Source organism: Chlorocebus sabaeus, chromosome 22, assembly GCF_047675955.1.
Source record: "Chlorocebus sabaeus isolate Y175 chromosome 22, mChlSab1.0.hap1, whole genome shotgun sequence".
Classification (NCBI taxonomy): domain Eukaryota; kingdom Metazoa; phylum Chordata; class Mammalia; order Primates; family Cercopithecidae; genus Chlorocebus; species Chlorocebus sabaeus.
In genome coordinates this window covers 94,710,508-94,733,714 of record NC_132925.1, presented here as the reverse complement: position 1 = coordinate 94,733,714, position 23,207 = coordinate 94,710,508, and the positions used below count along the sequence as shown (strand labels likewise).

The following is a 23,207-nucleotide window of genomic DNA, read 5'->3' as shown; positions in this document are numbered from 1 at the left end:
CCTAACTGTGGATCCCAGGAGAACCCAGTCTCATGGCCTAGCTGTGGAAAGGCTGTATGATTGCTGCCCTGCCTCTTGCTGCTCTGTGACCTTGGGCTCATGACTTCACCTTGCTGGGCCTTCTCCTCTCACCAGTAAGCTGAAGATAAGCTTTGCTGCTAGGATATTAGAGGATGACATGAGATAAGGTTTGTAAAACCCAGGGCGCTTGCCTGACATCTACTTCCTCCTTGCCATCTGGAAGCCTCCAGTATAACACCTGCCTGAAGTCACTGCTGAAGTACAACGTGTCTCTGACAATTAAATGTAACAGACATAATTTCTAGGGCACCCACTGTGTTGGACAATGGGAGGCAGATGGACCAAGCACAAGACATGGGCCCCTACCTCTGAAAAAAGTAGCATCTTGGTTAAGCAAAAGTCACGCAAGCACAAGCTTTTTAAATAATGAAACTAATACAGCTACATGCAGAAGAATTATGAATCAAAAGGACTATTGGGATTTAGAAGGAGAGCTTAGCAGAGTTGGGGGCTTCCTGGAGAAAATGGGCTCCGTGATAGACTTTGAAGTGCTGGTAAGACATGGAAGGTGGGCAGCTTTTGCTGTGAGTTGTCCAGGACAATGGCATGAGCAACGTGTGGGCAGGAGTGGATTCAGAGCCCCACTGGAATAGAGTTCTGAGGTCATGGGTGAAGTGGGCGGAGAGAAGTCTGAAGAGGTAAGGAGGGTCAGGCAGTGGACTGGAAGTGCCACACCACCAGCAAAAGACCAAGGATTCTGTTCTAAGGGCCAACCAAGTCTGGAGGCACAGATTTCAGAGCGACGGAGTCACATGATGAAAAAGGAATGGTGGAATAGAGGGGGATGTTGGATGGGAAGAGAATCTAGAACAATCAGAGTGAGTGACAGGGATGAAATGAAGTTAGGTCCAATATTCTGGGCCTGGGTGACTGGAGGAATCAAAGCATTCTAGAGCTGAAAGTGATCTTAGAAGATGTAATCTTGTATAGCCATTCAGAATAGATTAATGCCCTTCCTGGGTCCATGGCAAGTTCTTCCTCTCTTAGTTCTGTCAAGAGCTGGTTGTTGGAAACAGCCTAGCACCACCCCTTCCCCTGCCATACTCTCGCTTCCTCTCTCGCCATGTGATTTCTGCATGTGCAGGCTCCCCTCTGTCTTCTGCCATGAGGGGAAGTAGCCTGAGGCCCTTATCGGTTGCAGATGCTGGGTTTCATGCTTCCTGTACAGACTGCAGAACCATGAGCCAAATAAACCTCTTTTCTTCTTAAATTCCTCATGCTTATGTATTCCTTTATAGCAACATAAATGGACTAAGACAGTACCCTCCCTATAGGGCAGTGTGCAGAGAGAAAAGACCAGAAGACCAAAGACTGAACCTTGAGTCGTGAGAACAGGATCCAGGAGAAGGGGCAGTCAGAGGTGGGATGCAGCCCAGATGTGGTCATGGTGATCAGGGACGCAGTGGTGAAGGTGCTCAGTGCTGTCCAAGGGCATGACCTGGACAGCTCTGATCTCCCCAGCCCCCCTGAAGCCTATTACAGATGGCTGCAAATTCTTTGACACCTCTCCCACTGAGATGGGGAGGGGGAATCTTTGCTTCCTCCACGTAAATCTGAGTAGGTTCTGTGACTAATGCCCCCACAGAATAGAATGGAAGTTTAGCTGGGCGTGGTAGTGCATGATTGTAGTCCCAGCTACTCAGGAGGCTGAAGTGGGAGGATCGCTTTAAGCCCAGGAGCTCAAGGTTGCAGTGAGCTATGATCCTACCGCTACACTCCAGCTGGGTCAACAGAGTGAGACCCTGCCTCAAAAACACAAAAAACGAAAAACAAAACAAAACAAAACAAAAAAAGGAATAAAATGGAAGTAATGTCATGCCAGTGTCCAGGTCCAGCCTCTGAGAGACCGGCTGTTCTGACCTTTAGAATCTGGGAGCACTCAGTCGTGGAACCCAGCCACCATGCTGTGAAGAAGCTCTGTGCAGTAGTCCAAGTGACCAGGAGTCAAAGCTCCCAGTCAACAGCCAGCACTAACTTGTCAGCTGTGTCAAAGAGCCCACTTGAAAGAGGATTCTAATTGTGCTACCCAAGCTGAGACTACATGGAGCAGAGATATACAGTCCCTGCTGAGCCCTGCTCTAATTACAGACCTGTGAGCAAAACTACTAATTGTTAACTAAATTTTGGGGTGGCTCATTACACAGTATCTGGTTTTCTCGGTGGATTCAATCCGGTGTGCTTGGGTCTCCCCTCCGAGTGCATGGCAGATGGTGGGAGCCATGGGAACTTTCCTCTCTCACTGCCCTCCCTTTACTTTTGTTCTGATGGCTGGTGACCCGCACGGGGCTTAGAGATCAACTGTGGCCAGTGATTAGGGTGGCCCTGGGCCTCTATGGGGGTTAGGTATTGGGAAAGGTCACACAGGGTGGGGCCCATGTTGCCCCACAGGAACAGAACAGAACAAGCCCCGGCCTCTCAGCTACCCATTGGCAATAGCTTCCATTCCTTCCACTTGCATACAGGGAGACTTGAAAATCAGTGGTGGCAAGACTCCAAAACTATTATTTTTATTTCCAGACAAAAACATCTGCTTCACACACAGAGCGGCATCCCATGAAGAGGAAAGAGCCTGTATCCCAAAGCCCAGCTTTCCGCACCATCCACAAACAAAGACAGCATCTGCTGAGCCCATGCTGAGCCTGTCACAGTCAACAACTGGGAAACTGGGGCCTCTACTGAACCAGGGGACAAGTAGCCGAAGCACTTGAACAGCTTGATACTTGTTTTTTGGTACATTTGTTTATTTAAAAAAGCATAGGAAATGAATAAAATGCCACTAAAAAGTATCTGCAATGAATAAATTATTTCCAGTGAAGCACTGCAGATCCACACACACCAGTCCTCTAACCTTTACCAAGGCCATGTCTGGTGGGCTTGTGCTTGTCTCAGGTGACTCTTCCTTGAGACCTTTCCCTTCTGTGCAATGACCACAGCATTGGAGATCAGTCCTGCATGCGCTGGCCTTCCACGTAGGCATGGCAGACCACACGGATGGGCACTGGGCTGGCATGCAGTAGGCTTCAACAAACGCACTTCACTGTTTCCAGTGACCCTGAAATGTTTTATATAAGTAGGGGCTGGGCTTTAAAGAAAAGAGCCAGGGTTCCTCAGGCTGGGCCCCTTCACCGAGGCACAGCTTCAGAAAATACTAGTCTCAGGAGCCAGCAACTTGTCCAGGAGTTTTGAGCCCCCAGTGGAAGGAAAATGGCCATGTGGTATCCTTGCAGGCAACAGTGATGTCGGTGATGGTGACAAGTAGCCAGCCCAAAGAAGGCCAACCCCACCTTGGGTGGAATGCAGGGCACTTAGTCCTGCTTGGAAGGGGCTAGGAGGTTGGGGAAAGTCGAGAATGGAGGGCCAGGGCTCCACACAGTGAATTCAAATAAGGACTCCTCGGTGAGGGAAGGAAGCTGCAGCCCTCCTTTGGCCCTTTATGGAGGGTCAGCACCTGGGCTCACAAGGACAAGGGTCACTGGGCAGGAACCAGACTTTCAGAAGGGAAAGGTGCTATAGGCAACGCCAAGGGCATAATTTAAATATCCTGTCCTCTGGGAAGTGTTCAAGAGGTCTTGCAGTACACACCATTTAGGAGATTATAAAACTCCTTTCATTCATGCCATGTGAACAAGTTGAGGCGGTGCGTTTCCAATGTGAATTCATTGAATACAATGAAGTACATTTATTTTTTGAAGGAAGTTTTTGCTACAGAAATACTGAACTTGGGACTGTGCTGACAAGCTATAGCACAATCCCTCTCCTTCCAGATTGGAGCAGGGGTGGCAAAGCAAAAGTCCACAGGCACTGGGCAGATAATTGGTGTAAATGAGGGTGTGGGCCAGGATGTGGTGGCTCATATCTGTAATCCCAGCACTTTGGGAGGCCAAGGCAGGAGCCCAGGAGTTTGAGCCCAGCCTGGGCAACATGGTGAAACCCCGTCTCTACAAAAATTACAAAATTAGACGGGCATGGTCGTTTGCGCCTGTGATCCCAGCTACTTGGGAGGCTGAGGTGGGAGAATCACTTGAGCCCAGGAGGCAGAGGTTGCAGTGAGCTGAGATTGCACCACTGCACTAGCCCCTAGGCAACAGAATGAGACCCTGTCTCAAATTAAAGAAAAAAGAGGAATGTGAGCACACATTGGTCTCATGGTCTACTCACCTGATCAGAGATTAATGCCAGGGGTTCCTTTTCATTACAAGAAATGCAACCTGCAGGGGCATTGATCAGTAGAAACAAACACTCAGCCTCATTATGGAAGGTGATAGGGAATAGTGTGGGCTGTGGTGACCTGGTGAAGTAGACACCCAATCTAAAGGCAGAGCTGGTGCCCAGCTCCAGCCAGTTGTTGCTGGGTGAGAATGTGAGCCTCAAAATGGCCAGTTCTTCTGATCTGGATTGTTATGAGAATTTTTTAAGTGTTAGATTCTGCAAGATAAACAGAACATCCCTGTGGGCCAGATCATTTTGTAGCCTCTCCTGTGGGAGTCAGTGGCAGGAAGGTATGGTAGGCAGAATAACAGCACCCCAAAGATGTCCTGGTCCTAATCCCCATCTGTGGCTATGTTGTCTTGCATGGTAAAAGGCTCTTCCAGTGTGAGGAAGGATCTTGAGATGGAGAGATTATCCTGGATCTTCCTGGTGGGCTTTGTAAGTCAAAGAGGGAAATGGGAGGGTCAGTGACACAGTGAAGACATGTGAGAAAAGCTTGACCAGCCACTGGAGCCTGGGAATGCAGCCAGTTTCTAGAAGCTGGAAATGGCAAGGAACCGGCTTCTCCCTAGAGCCTTCAGAAGGAGCACAGCTCTGCTGACACCTTGATTTTCATTCAAGGACATCCATTTTAGAATTCTGATCCCCAGGACTGTAAGATAATGTGTTGTTTTTAAGTTACCAAGTAATGGGTTGCAGTGGCAACAGACAAATAATGCAGGGGGCCACTGTCTGGTATATATTTAAACACTTTTAGAGGACGAGAATATTCTCTAAATTTTTCTTTAAATGTCAAAGTATTGCTGCAGCTGGGAGAATGGAAACTTAAGGAAATTTCTCTAATTGCTAGGACTACAGGACAATGGGATTCAAGATGAATTTCCATAATGGGATAACCACAAGCCGACCTAGAGAATCAGGAAGTCTCTTATCAAAGCAGATATGTATCAGTGCTGCTCAAACACACACACCCTTTTCTGGCTGGACAGATTATAAATTATTCCCACCTCCCGGAGGACTGGCACACGTTTATCTAGTGGTCGGTAGAAGTCACAATGAAGACATCCAAACCAGTTAGCATGAGTTGTTACCAAGTCAGGTGAAAAAAGCTAGGTGGTTTTACATTTGATCTCTTAAATGCACAGGACCACCAAATAAATAATAATAAAAAGGCACATTGTCATTTTCATCCTGGGGACCCCAGTGAGAGTAGGGATCTCAGGTAGGCTCCTTGGAATTGGAACTGTTGTCCTGAAGAGGGCAAGCCTCTGTTTAACACTCTGAATCCAGGGCTTGCTGCAACCCTATGCTAGGTGACTCAGGCCTCTCTCCTCTCATTACAGGCTGGCTAACCACACAGCCTGAGTTGAGAAGGACATGAGCTGTCATGACTGTATCCAGATGAGAATTCATCATTTTCAATGTCTTGTGCTTAGAATGAGTCCACTGAGCAATGTGAAGTTGGTGGTGTCCAGGAAAACCTCCTGCTGTTCCTTCTGTATAATTCCTCTTCTTTAGGATTTCTGGTTAGGAACACGGACGGGTGTCTCAGTGCCCTGCTTTATGAAACTCAGCAAATTCCCTGGAAGGGATCAAGTTATTCTGCTGGCTCCACAGGCTCCTGAGTGTTCAGCAAGGGAATGTCTGTGTCCTTGCTGTTTACATCCCCATTGTTGGGGTGGGAGAAGGTGTACGGTTCACTCTCGGACTCGGGAGGGGAGCAAGGAGGCAGCTCTTCAGCGGCCAACTTTGCAGTTGGGGCCCTGGAGCATATGGTGGGTGGCGAGGGAGGGCAGACCCCCATGGTGCCCTGGAACGGCCGGTAGGTGTCCACCTCGGGCTGCATGAAGGACCCGCCGGAATCCTGTAGCAGATGCCCATACACCATGGTATCCTCGATGACCGCATATACGTGGGAATCATTGTCCTTTCGCCCTTTTGGAAACTTTTTTGGCTGTCTTGGCATCTCGGTATTGATGTTGCCATTATAGACACCCACGGCGGGGCCCTTGTTTGTCTTCTTTTTCCTATTTGGAAAAGGAACAAGACAGAAGTCAGAAAGGAAAGAATCTTAGATGGGTACCATTGCTATGGCCCTGCTAAAGCTTGGATTCTTTAGGGTTCTGACCATGTCTTCCCCAAATCCCTCAAATTGCTCAGCATTTGAAACTGAAACTCTGTCCTCAGTGAACATTTAGAAGGGACCTGATTTTGTCTCCAGTTTTCCAAGTGGAAACAGAGATCACAGGTGGCAGAAGAGTGGTTTAGAGAGGGCACCTTTAACACTATCTGTGCTCAAATCGTTTTTGATAGATATGTGGTATCCAATGGTGGAAACATCTGACAATCCCTTTCCCCTCCTTTCTACCAGAAATAGGCAGTGTCCCAGCCCATCTCAACCACAGCAGGCTCAGTCATGCCCAGGTTAACTTTCCCACAGTCTTAGCACTTTCCTATAGCTCATGCTTTCTCTCTCTTTTGCCTGGGAAAAGCTCTGACCATCTAGATTCTAAATGGTGACACAAGAGACACAGGAGTCCAGGTTGTATCTTAGTTTTCAGCATGAGTTGGGGAGAGGAAAACTCAGCATTAGCAGAGAGACCCAGTGCCTCAGCAGTCACCCCCAACAAAGGAAAGAGCTAAAAAGAAGACAAAATTCAGGCTGCAATGCCAGAGTTCTTCAATAACACCATTAGCATTTGGATTTTAACGTTCTTTGGTACTTGGACCTGCACGGGCATTAGTGCTTGCTGCCACAGAAAACAAAGCTTTGTTCCCCATCTTCATGAACCAAACAGCAAGGAATGCTGACTTTTTAGCTGACCAGTGAGGCAAATGGAGGAGATTAGCTCAATTAGCGTAATGGACCATATAAGGCACAGGCTGGCAGTTCATGGTTGAGGACAGGCTCTCTGTAGTTTGCTGAGATAAAAATAAACCTGGTACCTTTAGCTTGTAACACTGAGCCCCTGGCCAGGATGATGGGTTCCTAAGGCTCCTGCCTGAAGCTCTGTAATGTTTGTCCCCACTAAAACTCTTCTCATGCTATCCTGAAACCAACTGTTTATTTGCCTGTCTCTTCAGTCCCCCCACCCCCATAAAAGAGATTGTCTTGCTCATCACTGTCCCCAGTACCTCAATGAATCCTAGTGCCCAGGAGACACTCAGGAAGTACCCGCTTAGAGAACAAGTTGGATAGCATTGTCTCTCCTCATTCTCACTATACAACCTGTCCGTCCTCCTACACCAGCTTGGGCATGGACAGGCCTTATGCAAACCTGCCAGCCAGCAGCCTCACACAAGCAAGGCCTGTAGCAAGGCTGGGCTGATGATTCTCTGGCTTAAACTGGAGCTATTTCAAGATGAGGCAAGTGCTGGATCTCTTTCCTTGTCCAATTTCCTCCTGATAAGGAAGCTGGGGCCCAGTGCTAATGCCACACTTCCCCAACTGGGTGGGCTATTCCATGCACCCCAGATGGGAAAATTCCCTGAGAGAAACAGTAACATGATGCTTCCTTAAAAGCAGTCCTTTTTCCCCATGTGTTATAGGTATAGCCACTTCTCATGGAGAAAAGACTCCTGCAAGCCAGTCCTTCCTCATCAGCAGAGACATTTGTGGACACTCTTATTGTAGACCAGGAATTTCAGTTGTCTGCTCAGGTCCACAGTTAATTTTTAAAAAAGAATTTTTTGCCTGGGCATGGTGGCTCACCCCTGTAATCCCAGCACTTTGGGAGGCTGAGATTGAGACCATCCTCGTCAACATGGTGAAACCCCATCTCTACTAAAAATACACACACACACACAAAAACAAAAATTAGCTAGGTATGGTGGCAGGTGCCTGTAGTCCTAGCTACTCAGGAGGCTGAGGCAGGGGAATGCTTGAACCCAGGAGGCGGAGGTTGCAGTGAGCTGAGATTGCGCCACTGCACTCCAGCCTGGCGACAGAGTGAGACTCTGTCTTAAAAAAAAAAAAAAGAATTTTTTGAGGTTGGCTTTTTGGAAAGTGAAATCATGCTAAGGAAAATAGCTCTCTCCCCCATGACTTTAGTCAGAAATATGAGCAGAATTTATACAGTTTGGTGGCAGCATGGACTCTGTTTAAAAAGGTCAACATTTTCCTTTTATAAAATAGAAGCTTGGCCTGGTGCGGTGGCTCACACCTGTAATCCCAGCACTTTGGGAGGCCAAGGCGGGTGGATCACTTGAGGTCAGGAGTTCAAGACCAACCCGGCCAACAAGGTGAAATCCTGTCTCTACAAAAAAATACAAAAAAATTAGCTGGGCGTGGTGGTGTGTGCCTATAGTCCCAGCTACTTGGAAGGCTGAGGAAGGAGAATCATTTGAACCCAGGAGGTGGAGGCTGCAGTGAAATGAGAACACACCACTGGCAACAGAGCTTATAATAAATTTTATATATATATATAATAAAATACAATAAATAAAACAGAAGTTGTCCTCCTGAGGGGATGGAAAGAGAGACTGAGGCAGTTAACTGGGCCTTCCTTCCTCTTGGCCACAGGCCTGCCGTCTGTAATATACCTGGAGCCCAATAGACAAGGATAAAGCAGTTTGCTTAAGAAACTGCAGGAGAACAAGCTGGGACAACACACATTCATTCTCCTTAAGGTGACGGAGGGAGTGGTTTCAGAGGCACAGTCTGGCAGAGCCTAGTGAGCATTTTCTTGCCAAGAACACCCCTGCTTGATCAATCTACTGAGCAAACAGCACACTGCTCGCAGGGGACTTGTGCTGAGGCAGCTGCACCATGAACTACAGGTGAAAATGTCACATGTGTTTTTTATACCTGCCTCACCCCCAGGCATGGAATTTTTTTTTCTCCTGAAAGCATGACTCACATCCGGCAATACTGTTTAACATTGATCTTTGGGGGAAAAAATGGGAAGCAAGAAAACAAAGTCAATAATTAACAATCCACCCAGTCTGTGTGATCTGAGGAGGCATCAAATCAGATAAAGAGAGTAAGAGATTCCACCTACTTCTTTTTCACACAGCAAATGATGAGTCCGAGGGCAGACAGCAGTAAGGCTCCACCTCCCACCACTGTGATGAGGATGACAGTCAAGTCTGTGAGCAGAGACATGAAGAGACAGATGAAGAGGCAGCTGGGGTTAGCTCTACAACGAACTTGAGGCGTCTCCAAAAGCAGCTGTCATCTTTCCAAAGGTGGAACGCCACACATGTGGCTCCTTGTGTGCATTTGGGGTGCCTCACATCACGAAGTGCTTATTTCCTGTCCTTTTGGATCTGGGTCAGCCAATAGAAAGCAACTGTGCCAGTTCTGGGCCTAACTTTTAAGAGGATGTCAGCTTGCACTTTCTCTCTGAGAGAAAGCCAGCTATTATGTAAGAAGTCTGATGATGCTGAGACCACCATGCTGTGAGGAAGCCCAAGCTAGCCATGTACAGACCCCACTGGGGAAAAAACCAATCTAGTGAGAACCAAAGGCCCTAGACATATGTCTCCAGTAATTCTCCAAGCCATCCTCTCTATGTGTTCAAGGCTTCTGGTTGGGGTCCCAGATATCCTGGAGCACAGATAAGACACACTGCTATGCCCTGTCTGAATTCCTGATCCACAAATTGTGGGTAAACAAAATGGCTATTGCCTAAGCCACCACATTTTGCGGTAGTTCGTTTATAGCAATGAACAACTGAAACAAACTGAGGGACCTACCAGATCGACTCCAAAGGCTACTCCTGGCCTACACCAGGTGTGTTCCACTGATTGCCACAGTCTGTCTTGGAGAAGAGAAGAGCAGAGGAGGATAGGAGAAAGCAGGGAGTCAAAAGTCAGAAGTGAGGCAGCTAAAGGGAGGATTGTTTCCTTTTTGCTGTCCTTTTCCTGCAGCTTCACAAACGAAAAAGAAAATAAATCAGAGGGGGAACCCTGTACCAAACAGAGATTTAGAATATCTTGCTTGTTCACCAAGAAAGCAAAAGGTGAGATCCAAAGGAAAGAGGAATGGAAAGAAATGATAGAAAGTGAATCTAAGAGACGGAAAAAACCCAGGAGGTAACCTGTGAGTGTGGAGAGGTTTTCACTTGTGGCATTTGGCTCCCACCAGTTCTTTTGAGGCTAACCAGTTGTGCGGCTTGGATGGACCCTCAATCCCATTGACCCCCAGAAAGGGAAAGGGAAAAAAGCAGCCTCCATGGTCCCTTCTGGTTCTGACACTGTGATGCTCTGTGCCTTCACCGAGTAAAGGGCAGACACGGCCCCACCACAGCCTGTCTTGCCACACCTGCATTCCCTTGCTTGATACCCTTCAGTGGTGCCCACGACTTTAAGGAACAAAGGCAAACTCATCATCCTGGCTCCAAGGCCTCCCATGGAGGGTATTTCATGGATTCCAACGTTTCACTGAGACTCAATAAAAAACCATGTACCTGTCAGACTTTTCAGGTCCCCATATTTTAATTCACGACACTGAATCCCATGGTACTTTTATGAGGTGGCTATTATCTACTATCTGTGGATGAGGAAGACCACAGGTGTGGAGAGACTTCCCCTGTGCAAAAGAGAGATGAATGGTAAAGGATGCTGGCAGACTGACTAAAAAAAATCTAGGCTGGCCAAAGGAATGCAGTCGAAGGGATGGCGTGAGTTTCTTTAGAGTATCAAAAGACCTTATATGCCTCCTCCAGTCTCTTGTGGATCTCTCTGCCTCTGCCATGAAAACAGCCCAGGCTGAAGGATAAGAGACCATGTAGTGTCAAGTCAAGTAATCTCAGTTGTCTCAGATGATCTTAGCTGAGCCTCAGCTTTTTGAAAGCACCACGCTAAGATCAGCAAAGTCCTCTAGCCAACCTGCAGCTGCCAGCAGGTGCATGAATGACAGAGCCCAGGTAAGTCCAGCTCAGACCAAAATTGGGCCCAGATAACGCTGGAGCAATAACAGATGGCTGCTATTAAGCCACTATGTTCTGGGATGGTTTGTTACTCAGCACTATTGATGCAATAGCTGACTGATACATGGACAGCCAGGACTCAATCTGTGTTTCTGACTTGTCTCCAGGCTTGCTCCCTATCCTCCAGCTGACAATTTCCTGTTTATCACTATCCCCAAAGACCCTGAAGGCCCTTACCCACAGTCCTTGGGGTAAGTGTCACCCAGAAGAGCAGGTCTAGCTGCTTGCCGCTCGCGGGGCTGCAGTTAGAAATGTTGACCCAGAAGCTGTGATGGTGGAAGCTCGGCTTGGGGAGCGCATCCTCGTCCAGGCTGAAGATCTCCTCAGCCCGGGTCCGCTGCTCCTGGATGATCATGAATGCACGCCCTGTCTGGCACACCACGCCGGTCCGCTCCTTAAAGAAAGTCAGGCAGGCCACCTGGTCTCTGGGCACGCTGATGTTCCAGGACACTGAGGTGAGGGATGGCAGGCCCCGGTCCCAGTTGGGGGTCCTCAGATAGACCTTGCTTTTTGTGTCGGGGGTCACCGTGAAAACGCCTTCCTCTGCAGGAAAGGGAGGGAGATCCAGACAGATGTTTCATTCAGCCAACATGGAGAGGAAAGGGAGCAGTGGGGGAGATGAAGTTCAACTGTCCAGACTGGTGCTGTCTAACAACTTTCTGCGGTGATGGAAATTTTCTGCATCTGCACCGTCTGATAGGGTAGCCACCAGCTACACGTCTGCTGAGCCTTGAGATGTGCCCAGCATGACCAAAGAACTGCATTTTAAATTTGTTTCATGTTAATGTATTATTATTAGTTATTTTTGAGATGGAGTCTCACTCTGTTGCCCAGGCTAGAGTGCAGTGGCACAATCTCAGCTCACTGCAACCTCCACCTCTCAGGTTCAAGCAATTCTCCAGCCTCAGCCTCCTGAGTAGCTAAGACTACAGGCATGAGCCACCATGCCCAGCTAATTTTATGTACTTTTAGTAGAGATAGGGTTTCACCATGTTGGCCAGGCTGGTCTTGAACTCCTGAGCTCAAGTGATCTGCCTGCCTTGGCCTCCCAAAGAGCTGGGATTACAGGCATGAGCCCCTGTGCCTGGCCTCATATTAATTTAAATTCAAATAGTTACATGTGGCTAGCACCACTGTATTGGTCAGTGCTGGATCAGTCTCAGTCAGAGTAGGTACTCGGGACTTTTGAAAAAAACAAAACAGGCAAACAAAAACCAGGCTAGTTTCCCAAACTGGTGGTTATCTCAGCTTCCCTTCAGAAATGCTCTCAACGTGGCTACTACGTTCATCTACTGCCCTGCTCCAGGGTGGGGCTGGTATAGACTGATTTCTGTTTCAGAGATTAAAATATCTTCAGCTTCTGGGAAGAGTTCTGGAACTGCAAAGTTGAAAGAGCTCCTGACATGTCAACTAATCCCTTCCTTACCTTCAGGAGAGATAAAACCCACACATTCCACACTGATGAGAATGTGCCTTATTTGCAAAGACTCCTTGGAAGGAGTTTCTCTGGTAACCTTGGAGATATCAGGCAGCCTGGACCCACTTTGACCTTATGACCAAAGATTCTTCTCCCTCCCACTCACACCTCGGAGAATAAGAGTATGAAATAAACATCAAACGAAGGTCTTGGTCAATTTTAAAATGGCCTCTAACTTAATGTGCTTGGAGCAACTTGTAATGGTGACTGTGACTTTTAAAGTCAACCACGTAGAAGTCACATTGTGAGCCATTTAGACCTCATTTATTGCCTCAGAACATGGAGACCACGTGCCAGCCTCCCAGGAGGGTCGGGTCTGCCCAGCCGTGCTGCTGGACTCTGGCTCCGGAGACTCACCTCCCTCCCAACGCTCCACCTTCTGGGCTCTCTGCACTGCATTCTGAATTGTAAAAGCAGAGTCATAAAAATGTCTGCCTAAGGATTTTTATGTCACTACCTTAAAAATCCGGGACTGGGGAATATTTGTCTATTTCTCATTTATGTCCTGCCTGCTTCCAAAAAAGACTCAAACCTGATTGTGTGTTTTGCTGCCTACCAACCATCGCCTCCCACTGTCAGAAACATTTTTTATTTCTAATCTCAGGAATTTTCCATGCTAGGTTAATGGTAAAGTCAGGATTAGGACTCACTATCTTTCCAATTTCTTGTGCAAGGACCAGCATACTGAGCTATCCCTTCTCTCCAAACTCGTAACTTAATTAAGGTGATCACAAAACTGAAATAAAATGAACACTTAAACTAAGGGGACATGGAGATGGGGGAGAGCCCCCTTACCTTTGAAATAAGGTATAAAGGACACCGTCAGGCCCTGCCTGGAGGCCTCTTGTCGGAAGCTGGGGGCAAAGGTGCGAAGGGTCACCGAGATGTTCTGCTTCACCTGGATCTGCTCGATAGAGCCTCCCGGGCAGAAAGAGCCGAAGTACAGGTCCTGGCTGGGTATGGCACTGGCTACGAGGTAGCTGAAGCTGGTGTTGCAGGGCTTCTCATGCGTATGCTGCTGCAGCTTCTGGGCTGGCACCAGCACCAGGCTAAGCCTGTCTTTGGGCACCAGCAACTTCCAGGAGAAGTCATGCAGCTCCACAGGCAGGTGGAGGATGTCACTGGGCACCTGGAGTGAGTAGGACTTCCTTTGGCAGTACCGGTGGTCTGTGCAGCCTGGAAGAAGTGGGGCATGCTAGCCACGGACACAGGAGACCAGAAGTGCACCCTCCCCAGCTCTCCCGTCAGCCCGAGGTTGGGGGTCTGCATGCTGTCCTGCGTTTCCCTTCCATCTCTCTTTTCCCACCTTGCCCTCCACTTCCGGCTCCGCTGTGTACCTCTTCGAGCGGTCCCTCTGCTCTCTCACATTCTTACTGTTTACTAAGCTGGCAAACAAACATTCTGGGTAGTACTCAGGGTCGAAATTTCCTCTCCCTTTTTGCTTAAGTTCTTTCTTCTGTGTATCTGTGTCTTAGATGCTAAGTGTCACGGGGCAGGACACAGGTTTCACTCCACCCAGACATGTTGCCCAGGAGGCAGTTCTGGGCAGTGCTTGGAGCTGTGAGTGGTGTTGGGGAGATGTCAGTTCGTCTTCTGACTCTGCCACTTCCTAACAGGGTGTTCTCGGGCAGGTTACTTTGCCTCTTGTGGCCTTAGTTCCTGCATTTGTAGAGATGCTAAGAGCACACATCAGAAGTCACGGTAGCCCAGCAGGGAGGTGGCAGTTGGTTTACTGGCCTTCAGTCATCAAACTTTTTTTTTTTTTTTTTTTGAGACAGAGTCTCGCTCTGTTGCCCGGGCTGGAGTGAAGTTGTGCAATCTTGGCTCACTGTAACCTCCACCTCCCAGGTTCAAGCGACTCTCCTGCCTCAGCCTCCCGAGTAGCTGGGATTACAGGCACCTGCCACCATGCCCGGCTTTTTTGTATTTTTAGTAGAGATGGGGTTTTGCCGTGTTGGGCAGGCTGGTCCGGAACTCCTGACCTCAGGTTATCTGCCTGCCTTGGCCTCCCAAAGTGCTGGGATTACAGGCGTGAGCCACTGAGCCTGGCCGATCAAACATTTTTTAAGTGACTAGTGCATGTCTAGCACTGGTAGGGGCTACCTGAATGAAAAACAGAACGAGCCAAAGTTCTTGACCTCAGGAATCGCAGTCTTGTGTGAGAGAAGACAAGAGGGCAGTGAGTATGGAAGTGGGGGTGTGGGGTGTGGGGGGATGGGGATGGGAGAGGCTGGGGAAATCTGAGCAAAAGAGGAGAGGATCTCACACGAGGAAGATTGGAAGGCTGGGCAGAGAAACATAAGCCTGAAAATGGGGCAGTGTGACACACTTCTGAGGGCTGCAGGCTCCACCTGAGGCTGGTCCCAAAGGCATGTGTTGACACTCACTCTGCTTGCCTGTTGGTCACTCTTGCTCACCTGCACTGTGGGTGGGGTTTTTTTTTTTTTTTTTTGAGTCTTACTCTGTTGCCCATGCTAGAGTGCAGTGGTGCAATCTCGGCTCACTGCAACCTCTGCCTCCCAGGTTCAGGCGATTCTCCTGCTTCAGCCTCCTGAGCAGCTGAGATTACAGGCACCTGCCACTACGTCCAGCTAATTTTTGTATTTTTAGTAGAGAAGGGGTTTCACCATGTTGGCCAACTGGTCTTGAACTCCTGACCTCAAGTCATCCACCAGCCTCAGCCTCCCAAAGTGCTGGGATTACAGGCGTGAGCCATCGTGCCCGGCCAGATGGGCCTTTTTGATCATATGATTTACAATGTACTGAGGGAACCCCACTAAGGCAAGGCAGGGAGAGAAGAGCTGTCCACAGCCCAGGACAAATGCACTAATTCAGGGGCGTACTTATGTTTTTTTCCACATTCATCCACAGACGTGTCAGATTATCACAAAGGAAGGAGATTTTGTGTTTGGAGCCAGATGTCAGGGTGAGGTTGGTGCTGCAGGTCCGAGATTCTAGACATACGAAACAGCCAGGGACAAACTTGCGGCTCTGTTTGACGGGCCGTGGCTCGATGGTAAGTGACGTGGCTCGTTCATTACTCAAGTCAACCACGTAGATTTTATCTGAAACCACAAACAGAAAACAGGTATGAAGCATGGATCAGCAGCAACCACAGGAAACAGCTAAAATTGGCAGAAAACCTCTCCCGAGGAAGAAAATGGCATATCAGATCATGGATGAATAATGCTGGAAAAACGTATTATTAAAGCAACATTACAATAACTATAAAATAAAATTAAAAAGAAAAATAACAGACTTCACTGCAATAAAAACAAAGAGAAAATCATCATAAATGTGGAATAAACACAAACTATAAAAGTGAAAAAAAGATTAAAATATCTGTCTGATGATAGGTGCTACAAATAAGGTTAAAGGACAAGGGACACTTCTATGTTTGCAATATAGAAGGATCGAGCAGCTCTCGGAAAAGGAGACATAAATGACCAAATATTTAAAATATAGAAAGTTCTTAATGTCACTTGCAATCAGAAAATGCAAGTTAAAACACAGTGTTACTGTATCCCACTCCTCAGATCTGGGGGAAATGTGGATGTCTGGCAATACTGAAAGCCGGGGAGGCTACAGGAAACAGGCCCTTTTGTACCCGGCCGGTGGGAGCCTGGAACAGCCTGTTACAGAAACATGGGAATTAGTAAAAGAATGAACTCTTGTCCCTTCTGGGAACCAAACAGTGTGACATGGCCACGTGTGCCCACGTTTAACTGCAGCACTGTGATTGTGGAAAACTAGAGACCACCTTATACTGGAATAGATAAACTATGGGGACATTCACAAATGGAATATTACGCAGCTGTTAAAAAGAATGAGGGAGGCCGGGCACAGTGGTTCACAGTTGTAATCCTAGTACTTTGGGAGGCTGAGGCGGGCGGATCACCTGAGGTCAGGAGTTCAAGATCAGCCTGGGTAACACGTTGAAACCCCATCTCTACTAAAAATACAAAAATTAGCCAGGTGTGGTGGCACATGCCTGTAATCCCAGCTACTTGGGAGGCTGAGACAGGAGAATCGCTTGAACCCAGGAGGCAGAGGTTGCTGTAAGCCGGGATTGCGCCACTGCACTCCAGCCTGGTGACAGAGTAAGACTCCGTCTCAAAAAAAAAAAAAAAAAAAAAAAAGGGGAGGTTTGAAAACCTAAATATAATATTGAGCAAAACAGCAAGTTGTAGATAACATGTAGAATATGATACAATGCAGATGGTAAAATCTGTCTGTGAAACAAAAATCGCTATTTATGTGTACAGACTTACGTATGCAGGTGAAGAGAAAAAACATCTGGAGAGAAATATGACAAATCTGTGACTGTGGTTACCCCAGGAGGGGAACCTGGGAGTGAAGACAGACTGGGTCGTCAAGGAGGATTTTAGCTTTGCCTATAATATTTAAATTTCTAACAAGAACATATTTACCTATGTCTTGTATCATTTGGAAAACTGCCAGATTATTGGTCATTTAGGTGATTTCTATAATTTTGCCATTAGAAATAAATGAATAGTGCCAGGCATGGTGGCTCACACCTATAATCCCAGCACTTTGAGAGGCTGAGGCAGGTGGATTGCTTGAGGTCAGGAGTTGCAGACCAGTCTAGCCAACATGGTGAAACCTTGTCTCTACTAAAATACAAAAATTAGCCAGGCATGGTGGCGGGCGCCTGTAATCCCAGCTACTTGGGAGGCTGAGGCACAAGAATCACTTGAACCCAGGAGGTGGAGGATGCAGTGAGCTGGGATCACGCCATTTCACTCCAGCCTGGACAACAGAGCAAGACTCTAAGAAAAAAAAAAAAAGAAAGAAAGAAAAGAAAAGAAAAAGAAGGAAAGAAAGAAAAAAGAATACGGATACCTTTTCAACTCTTTAGAATAGATTACCAGCTTGGTTTATAAAAGAGTCATTTCACTTTTTAATGTTATCCCTAGAAAGCTCTATACCACAGATGCCTGGGGATCAACTTCTACTGAGTTGCTTTTGAATTTCATTCATTCTTTTGTTAAAAACAAAACAAACAAAACAAAAAACCATCAGATTAGGAAGGCACCTGTGCAAAGTGGTGCTAACTTTGCAATTCAAGGGTGTTGGCAATATCACCCATCAGTGCCAGTGAAGGAGTTCAATTATAGCTGGGAAAGCTGTTTCCAAAGAGGCCTGCTAAACTTCCACTTCCTTGTTCCTCATAACAGGAACCATATAATTGATGGAATTGCTCCTTTTGATCTGGCTGCAGGGAAGCTCGGTGTCAAATTAGAAGCACAATTAGGAAAATGTTTTATGGCTGTCATATCTGTTAATTACCTGCTGTAGTTCTTACTATTTTCCATGTAAATTTTGACATCATATCCAATAGTGCTTTAATTAGAGAGATGTCACGTCTAGAGCTGAAGCATATATTCTATGCTGCTAACTTAAAATATAATTCGATTTAGAAAACAGTCAGCTTTTCAATCACCTAGCCCCACATCCAGCTCATTTCTACTGTCTTTCAAAATTCACCTTCATTGTTACCTCCAGGACACCTCCCCACCCCAAAGCTGTGTTAGGAGCCCCTCTGCTTCTGCAGTCCCAGCTTACCTTTACCAAGGCCCAGCCACACAATGCAGCAGTCTCCCCACCCGCTCTTCCCTCATTTCCATCTTACCAAAGCCATGCATGCACATACTTTAAAGCAGAGATTCTCAGCCTTTATTATTATTATTATTATTATTATTTTGGGGGACAAAGTCCCACCCTGTCACCCAGGCTGGAGTGCGGTGGCTTGATCATGGCTCACTGTGGCCTCAACCTCCCAGGTTCAAGCCATTCTCCTGCTTTAGCCTCCTCAGTATCTGTGAAACAAAACAGCTATTTATATGTACAGACTTATGTATGCAGATGAAGAGGAAAAAGATGTGGAGAGAAATACGACAAATCCGTGACTGTGGTTACCCCAGGGGAGGAGCCTGGGATAACCACAATAAAACACGCTCTGTTCCATTGCTGCCTATGGATCTTTCAGTTTCAGGCTTCCTACTCAGGAAGATGTGGATTTCTCCTCCTTACCCCACACCCCCTCCACACCCCACACTCCCACAACACAGCAGAGACTAGCGAACACTCACACCACACAATTCCCATTTCCATTTCCCCATCTTCCTGATAGCGTCATATTTTCAGCTAGATCTTCATTCTGTGTTTGTGTAATCGTGACTATGTAATAATACTAACAGTGTTTAGGTAGTCATACTATATTGCATACTATAATTATTTTTCCTTTCTGCATAAAATTTTGTGTTCCCTGGAGTGAATTATTGTCATTTTAATCATTTCCTTAGTTTCTATGTACTTATCAGTAACTTGATACCCAAACTCTCTCCCACTTGAATAAATCGCCTTTCAATAAATTTGCAAACATTAGGTACTTCCTCAACTTCTGAAGAACTCTCTCCAGAGCCTTTTCAACGCTCTAATCTAAAGGGGCTGCTCTTGACGCCTGGTGCCCAGGTGTGGTCCTGGATCTCTTTCACTGTCATCGTGGGATTCCCTTTGCTTCTCCCTTGGACTAGATCCTGGGCTTCCTGGATCCATCTTTTCTTTCTTTTTTTTTTAAAAAAATTTTTACTTTCTTTTTAGGTGGATTACAGCCTTCAGGTGCTTCTTGAGAAAGTATATATGGGGGTCAATTTTTTTAGATCTTGTAGGTCTAAAAATGTCTTTATTCCACCTTCACACTTAATTGTTTGGCTTGGTATAAAATTCTAGGTTGGAAATAATATTCCTTCAGAACTTGAAGATCTTGCTCCATTGTTTTGTAATACTCAGTGTTGCTGATAAACTTTATTGCCATGTGGTTTCTTCTTCTTCTGTATAAAACTTTTTTACCTCTTCTCTAGAAGCTTGTGGGGTCTCTGTGTCCCTGATGTTCGGAAATTTTACAAAACTGTGCCTTGGTGTGGGTCTGCTTATATCCATTGCGTTTGGTGGTCCCTTCCAGTTGGCAACTGATATCCATCAGTCCTGGCAAATGTTCCTGAAATACTTTGTGATGATTCCCTTCCTTCTATTTTTTCTGTCTAAAACTCCAACTATTTGGATATTGGGCCTCCTTGACTGGTCCTTGAGTTTTATATTTTCTCTTCCTTTCTATCTTGTTGGCTTTTTCTTCACTCTACTTTCTAGGAGATATCCTCATCTTTATCTTTCAGCCCTTTTGACTCTTTCATTTCCGCTAACATATTTTTAATCTCCAAGAGTTCCTCTGAACTCTTGGAGATTAAAAAGGAGCTTTCTCCTGCAAGCCCTTTTTAAAAATTACAACCCGTTCCTTTTACATAAATGCAGCATCTCTTCTTATTAACTTGAGTCTTGATAGCTGATTTTATTTTAGTTTTTTCTCCCCCTATAGTCTCTGTTTCCTGCAAGTGGCTTTTCTTCTATTCATTTGTTTTAGTCTTTGTATTTTTCATTAGCCTTCATCAGATGTCTGGGGATCTATACACTGCTCTTATTTAAAGTGAGGCACTAATGCTATTTGGAATAGCTCTGCTTGTTGACTGGGCTTCTCAATAGAGTGATATGGCCAGATTGCTTCCTGGGGAGCCCAGAACATCACTATCTTTGGGTCTCTTCTCTTAGGTTGGTCAGATGCCCTCAGAGAAGAAGTCATTCTCTACCAAAGGGAAGAAACACACCCATGGGTACCAGGGGTGAAGAATGAAGCCTCATGCTCAGTACTTCAATTTTACTCAATCCCCCGTGATCAGCTTAGTACCTCCACCTTCAATGTGACTGGGATCTTTGGTTCAGGGACTCTCATCTCAGAAAAAGAAACTTCTCTCTTCTGTCAGCTAAAGGAAGAACAGTTGTTTGGCTGCTTGTTGTCAAGGAGACCCTCTGGGGCTCCAGTGGCTCTTCCCACCTTAGCCCCACATTTGCCCCCAGTTCTGGAGGAGACTTGCTGCCAATTCTTGAGGCTTTGCAGGATAAAGCAGATTTCTTCTTGGTTTTTCCCACTGTTGACCTTTCACGTCTGCTGGATCAGTTATCACCTTTCTACTTTACGAAATGTTATATTGTTTCCTTTCCATTTCTCTTTTTCCTTGAATTTTATGCTTTTAAAACTACAAAAAAAACCTGTACCTTAAAAATGTTTTAAAATGCTTTTAAAATGTTCTAAGAAAACCCATTATTGTAGGGTGTATGAAGGGGGTAAAGCCATCTTTAACGGGAAGTCATGATTTTCCTTTTACTTGTTCATCTTTCCCACCAGAACGTGAACTACATGGCTCCACATAACTGATATATGGTAGAGGATCAGTTACAATGTTAGGCTGTTCATCCTCATGATATGCTTGACAGGGAGTGTGTAAATCAGCTGAGGCTAAATTATGCTGCAACAACAAATGATCCCCAAATCTGAATGGTTAGAATAACAACGGTTTATTTCTTGTTCACTTTGCATATTCATTGTGAGTTGGCTGCAGCTCTGGCTTATGTCTTCTGAATTCCAGATCCAAGTTGAAGAAGCCTCTATTTGTGACGCAGCAGTCTTGTGACAGAGTTTGAAAACGTGAACCACATGATGAGTGCTGAGGCTTCTCTCAGAAGTGGCAGGCTCACCTCTGTTCACATCTCATTGGCCAAAGCAAACTCACCTGGCCAAGGCTGTGGTCAATGCAGTATCAAGTCTAATCCTCCCTCAAGAGGGGTGGTGAATATTTTAGAACAAAAATGCAATCTAGCATAGTAGGTATTATCACTACCATTTTGCAGACAGAGAAACTAAGGCTAGGAAGTGGTGAGACTGGCACTGAGGTTGACGTCTTCCTGATTACAAAGCCTGTGCTCTTTCTACGATGCTCACTGCTTCCTGAGACCCAGCTGCCTCTCCTCTAGCCTGGTGGCTGCACTGAGGAGACAAGAAATTGTGTGGGCCCTGGGACTGGCCTCATGCAGCTCACTTATAGATGACACACTCATGGAAAAACTCTGCCAACTGCCATCCAGTTTCAAGACGATCGTGAAGCTGTTCCTTGATGTGCTGTAGAAGTGTATTAAATGTGGTCATGTGCCGGGTGCAGTGGTTCATGCCTGTAATCCCAGCACTTTGGGAGGCCGAGGTGGGCAGAACCTGAGGTCAGGAGTTCGAGATCAGCCTGCCTCACATGGAGAAACCCCGTCTCTACCAAAAACAAAATCAGCCGGGCGTGGTGGCACATGCCTGTAATCCCAGCTACTCAGGAGGCTGAGGCAGGAGAATCACTTGAACCCGGGAGGCGGAGGTTGCAGTGAGCCGAGATTGCACCATTGTACTCCAGCCTGGGTGACAGAGCGAGACTCCATCTCAAAAAAAAAGAAAAAAAAATGTGGTGATGCTTGCTTTTGTTCAACAACCGTTCATCAAATATGTACAGAGGGCCTGTTTCTACTTTCAACACTATGCTCCAGTGTTGGTACACACAATAAGTAGACTTTTCCTTAGAGAAGGTTGCAATTCAAATGTGCATTAGGTAATACTGTTTTTATTATCTTTTTTATTTTTTTTTGAGATAGAGTCTTGCTCTGTCACCCAGGCTGGGGTGCAGCGGCGCGATCTCGGCTTACTGCAACCTCTGCCTCCCAGGTTCAAGTGACCCCCGCCTCAGCCTCCCGAGTAGCTGTGATTATAGGCACTCGCCATCATGCCTGGCTAAGTTTTGTACTTTTGTAGAGACAGGGTTTCACCATGTTGGCCAGGATGGCTTTGAACTCCTGACTTCAGGTGATCTGCCGCCTCGGCCTCCCAAAGTGCTGGGATTACAGGCATGAGCCACCATGTCTGGCACATCTTCATTTTATAAAATACAAATTTAAAGCTTAGAAAGGTTAAGTAATTTGCCCAACTTACACAGCTAGCTAGTGGGTAGTACCCAACATCCAAACATACCATCTAAACCTTTCCTTTTAATATCTTCCCTTGATAAAAAAAAAAAAAAAAAAAAAAAATTATTTGCTGGGCATGGTGGCTCATACCTGTAATCTCAGCACTTTGGGAGGCAGATCACTTGAGGTTAGGAATTCGAGACCAACCTGGCCAGTATGGTGAAACCCTGTCTCTACTTTAAACAAACAAACAAAAAAATTATTATTATTATTTTGAGACATTTTCACTCTGTTAACTCTGTCACCCAGGCTGGAGTTCATGGCTCGCTGCAGCCTCCACCTCCTGGGCTCGAGTGATTCTCCCACTTCAGTCTCCCAAGTAGCTGGGACCACTCCCTAGTAGTGCATGCCACCACACCCAGCTATTTTTTGTAGAGACAGGGTTTTGCCATGTTGCCCAGGCTTGTCTCAAACTCCTTTGGGCTCAACCAAATGTGCCTGCCTCAGCCTCCCAAAGTGTTGGGATTACAGGCATGAGCCACCACAATCTGGAATTTTTTTTTTTTTTTTTTACAAATAAATTACACATAATAAAATACACGGATCTTAAGTGTTCAGTGTGATGAGTTTGTACAATTTTGTAATATCCATTGTAT

At 46.4% G+C, this 23,207-nt stretch overlaps 1 protein-coding gene across 1 annotated transcript in view; it reads right to left on the bottom strand.

Annotated features, from left to right (window-relative positions):
- Positions 1 to 2,572: 2,572 nt before the first annotated feature.
- CDCP1 (CUB domain containing protein 1) overlaps positions 2,573 to 23,207 on the bottom strand; it is a 63,016-nt gene continuing 42,381 nt past the window's right edge. Inside the window, exons 5-9 of the mRNA XM_007983920.3 lie at positions 15,543 to 15,764; positions 13,495 to 13,875; positions 11,400 to 11,765; positions 9,291 to 9,378; positions 2,573 to 6,317 (exon numbers count right to left, since the gene is read on the bottom strand). Of these exons, the coding sequence (XP_007982111.3) occupies positions 5,888 to 6,317; positions 9,291 to 9,378; positions 11,400 to 11,765; positions 13,495 to 13,875; positions 15,543 to 15,764 (1,487 nt within the window). The 3' untranslated portion in view covers positions 2,573 to 5,887. The remainder of the gene's footprint in view (positions 6,318 to 9,290; positions 9,379 to 11,399; positions 11,766 to 13,494; positions 13,876 to 15,542; positions 15,765 to 23,207) is intronic.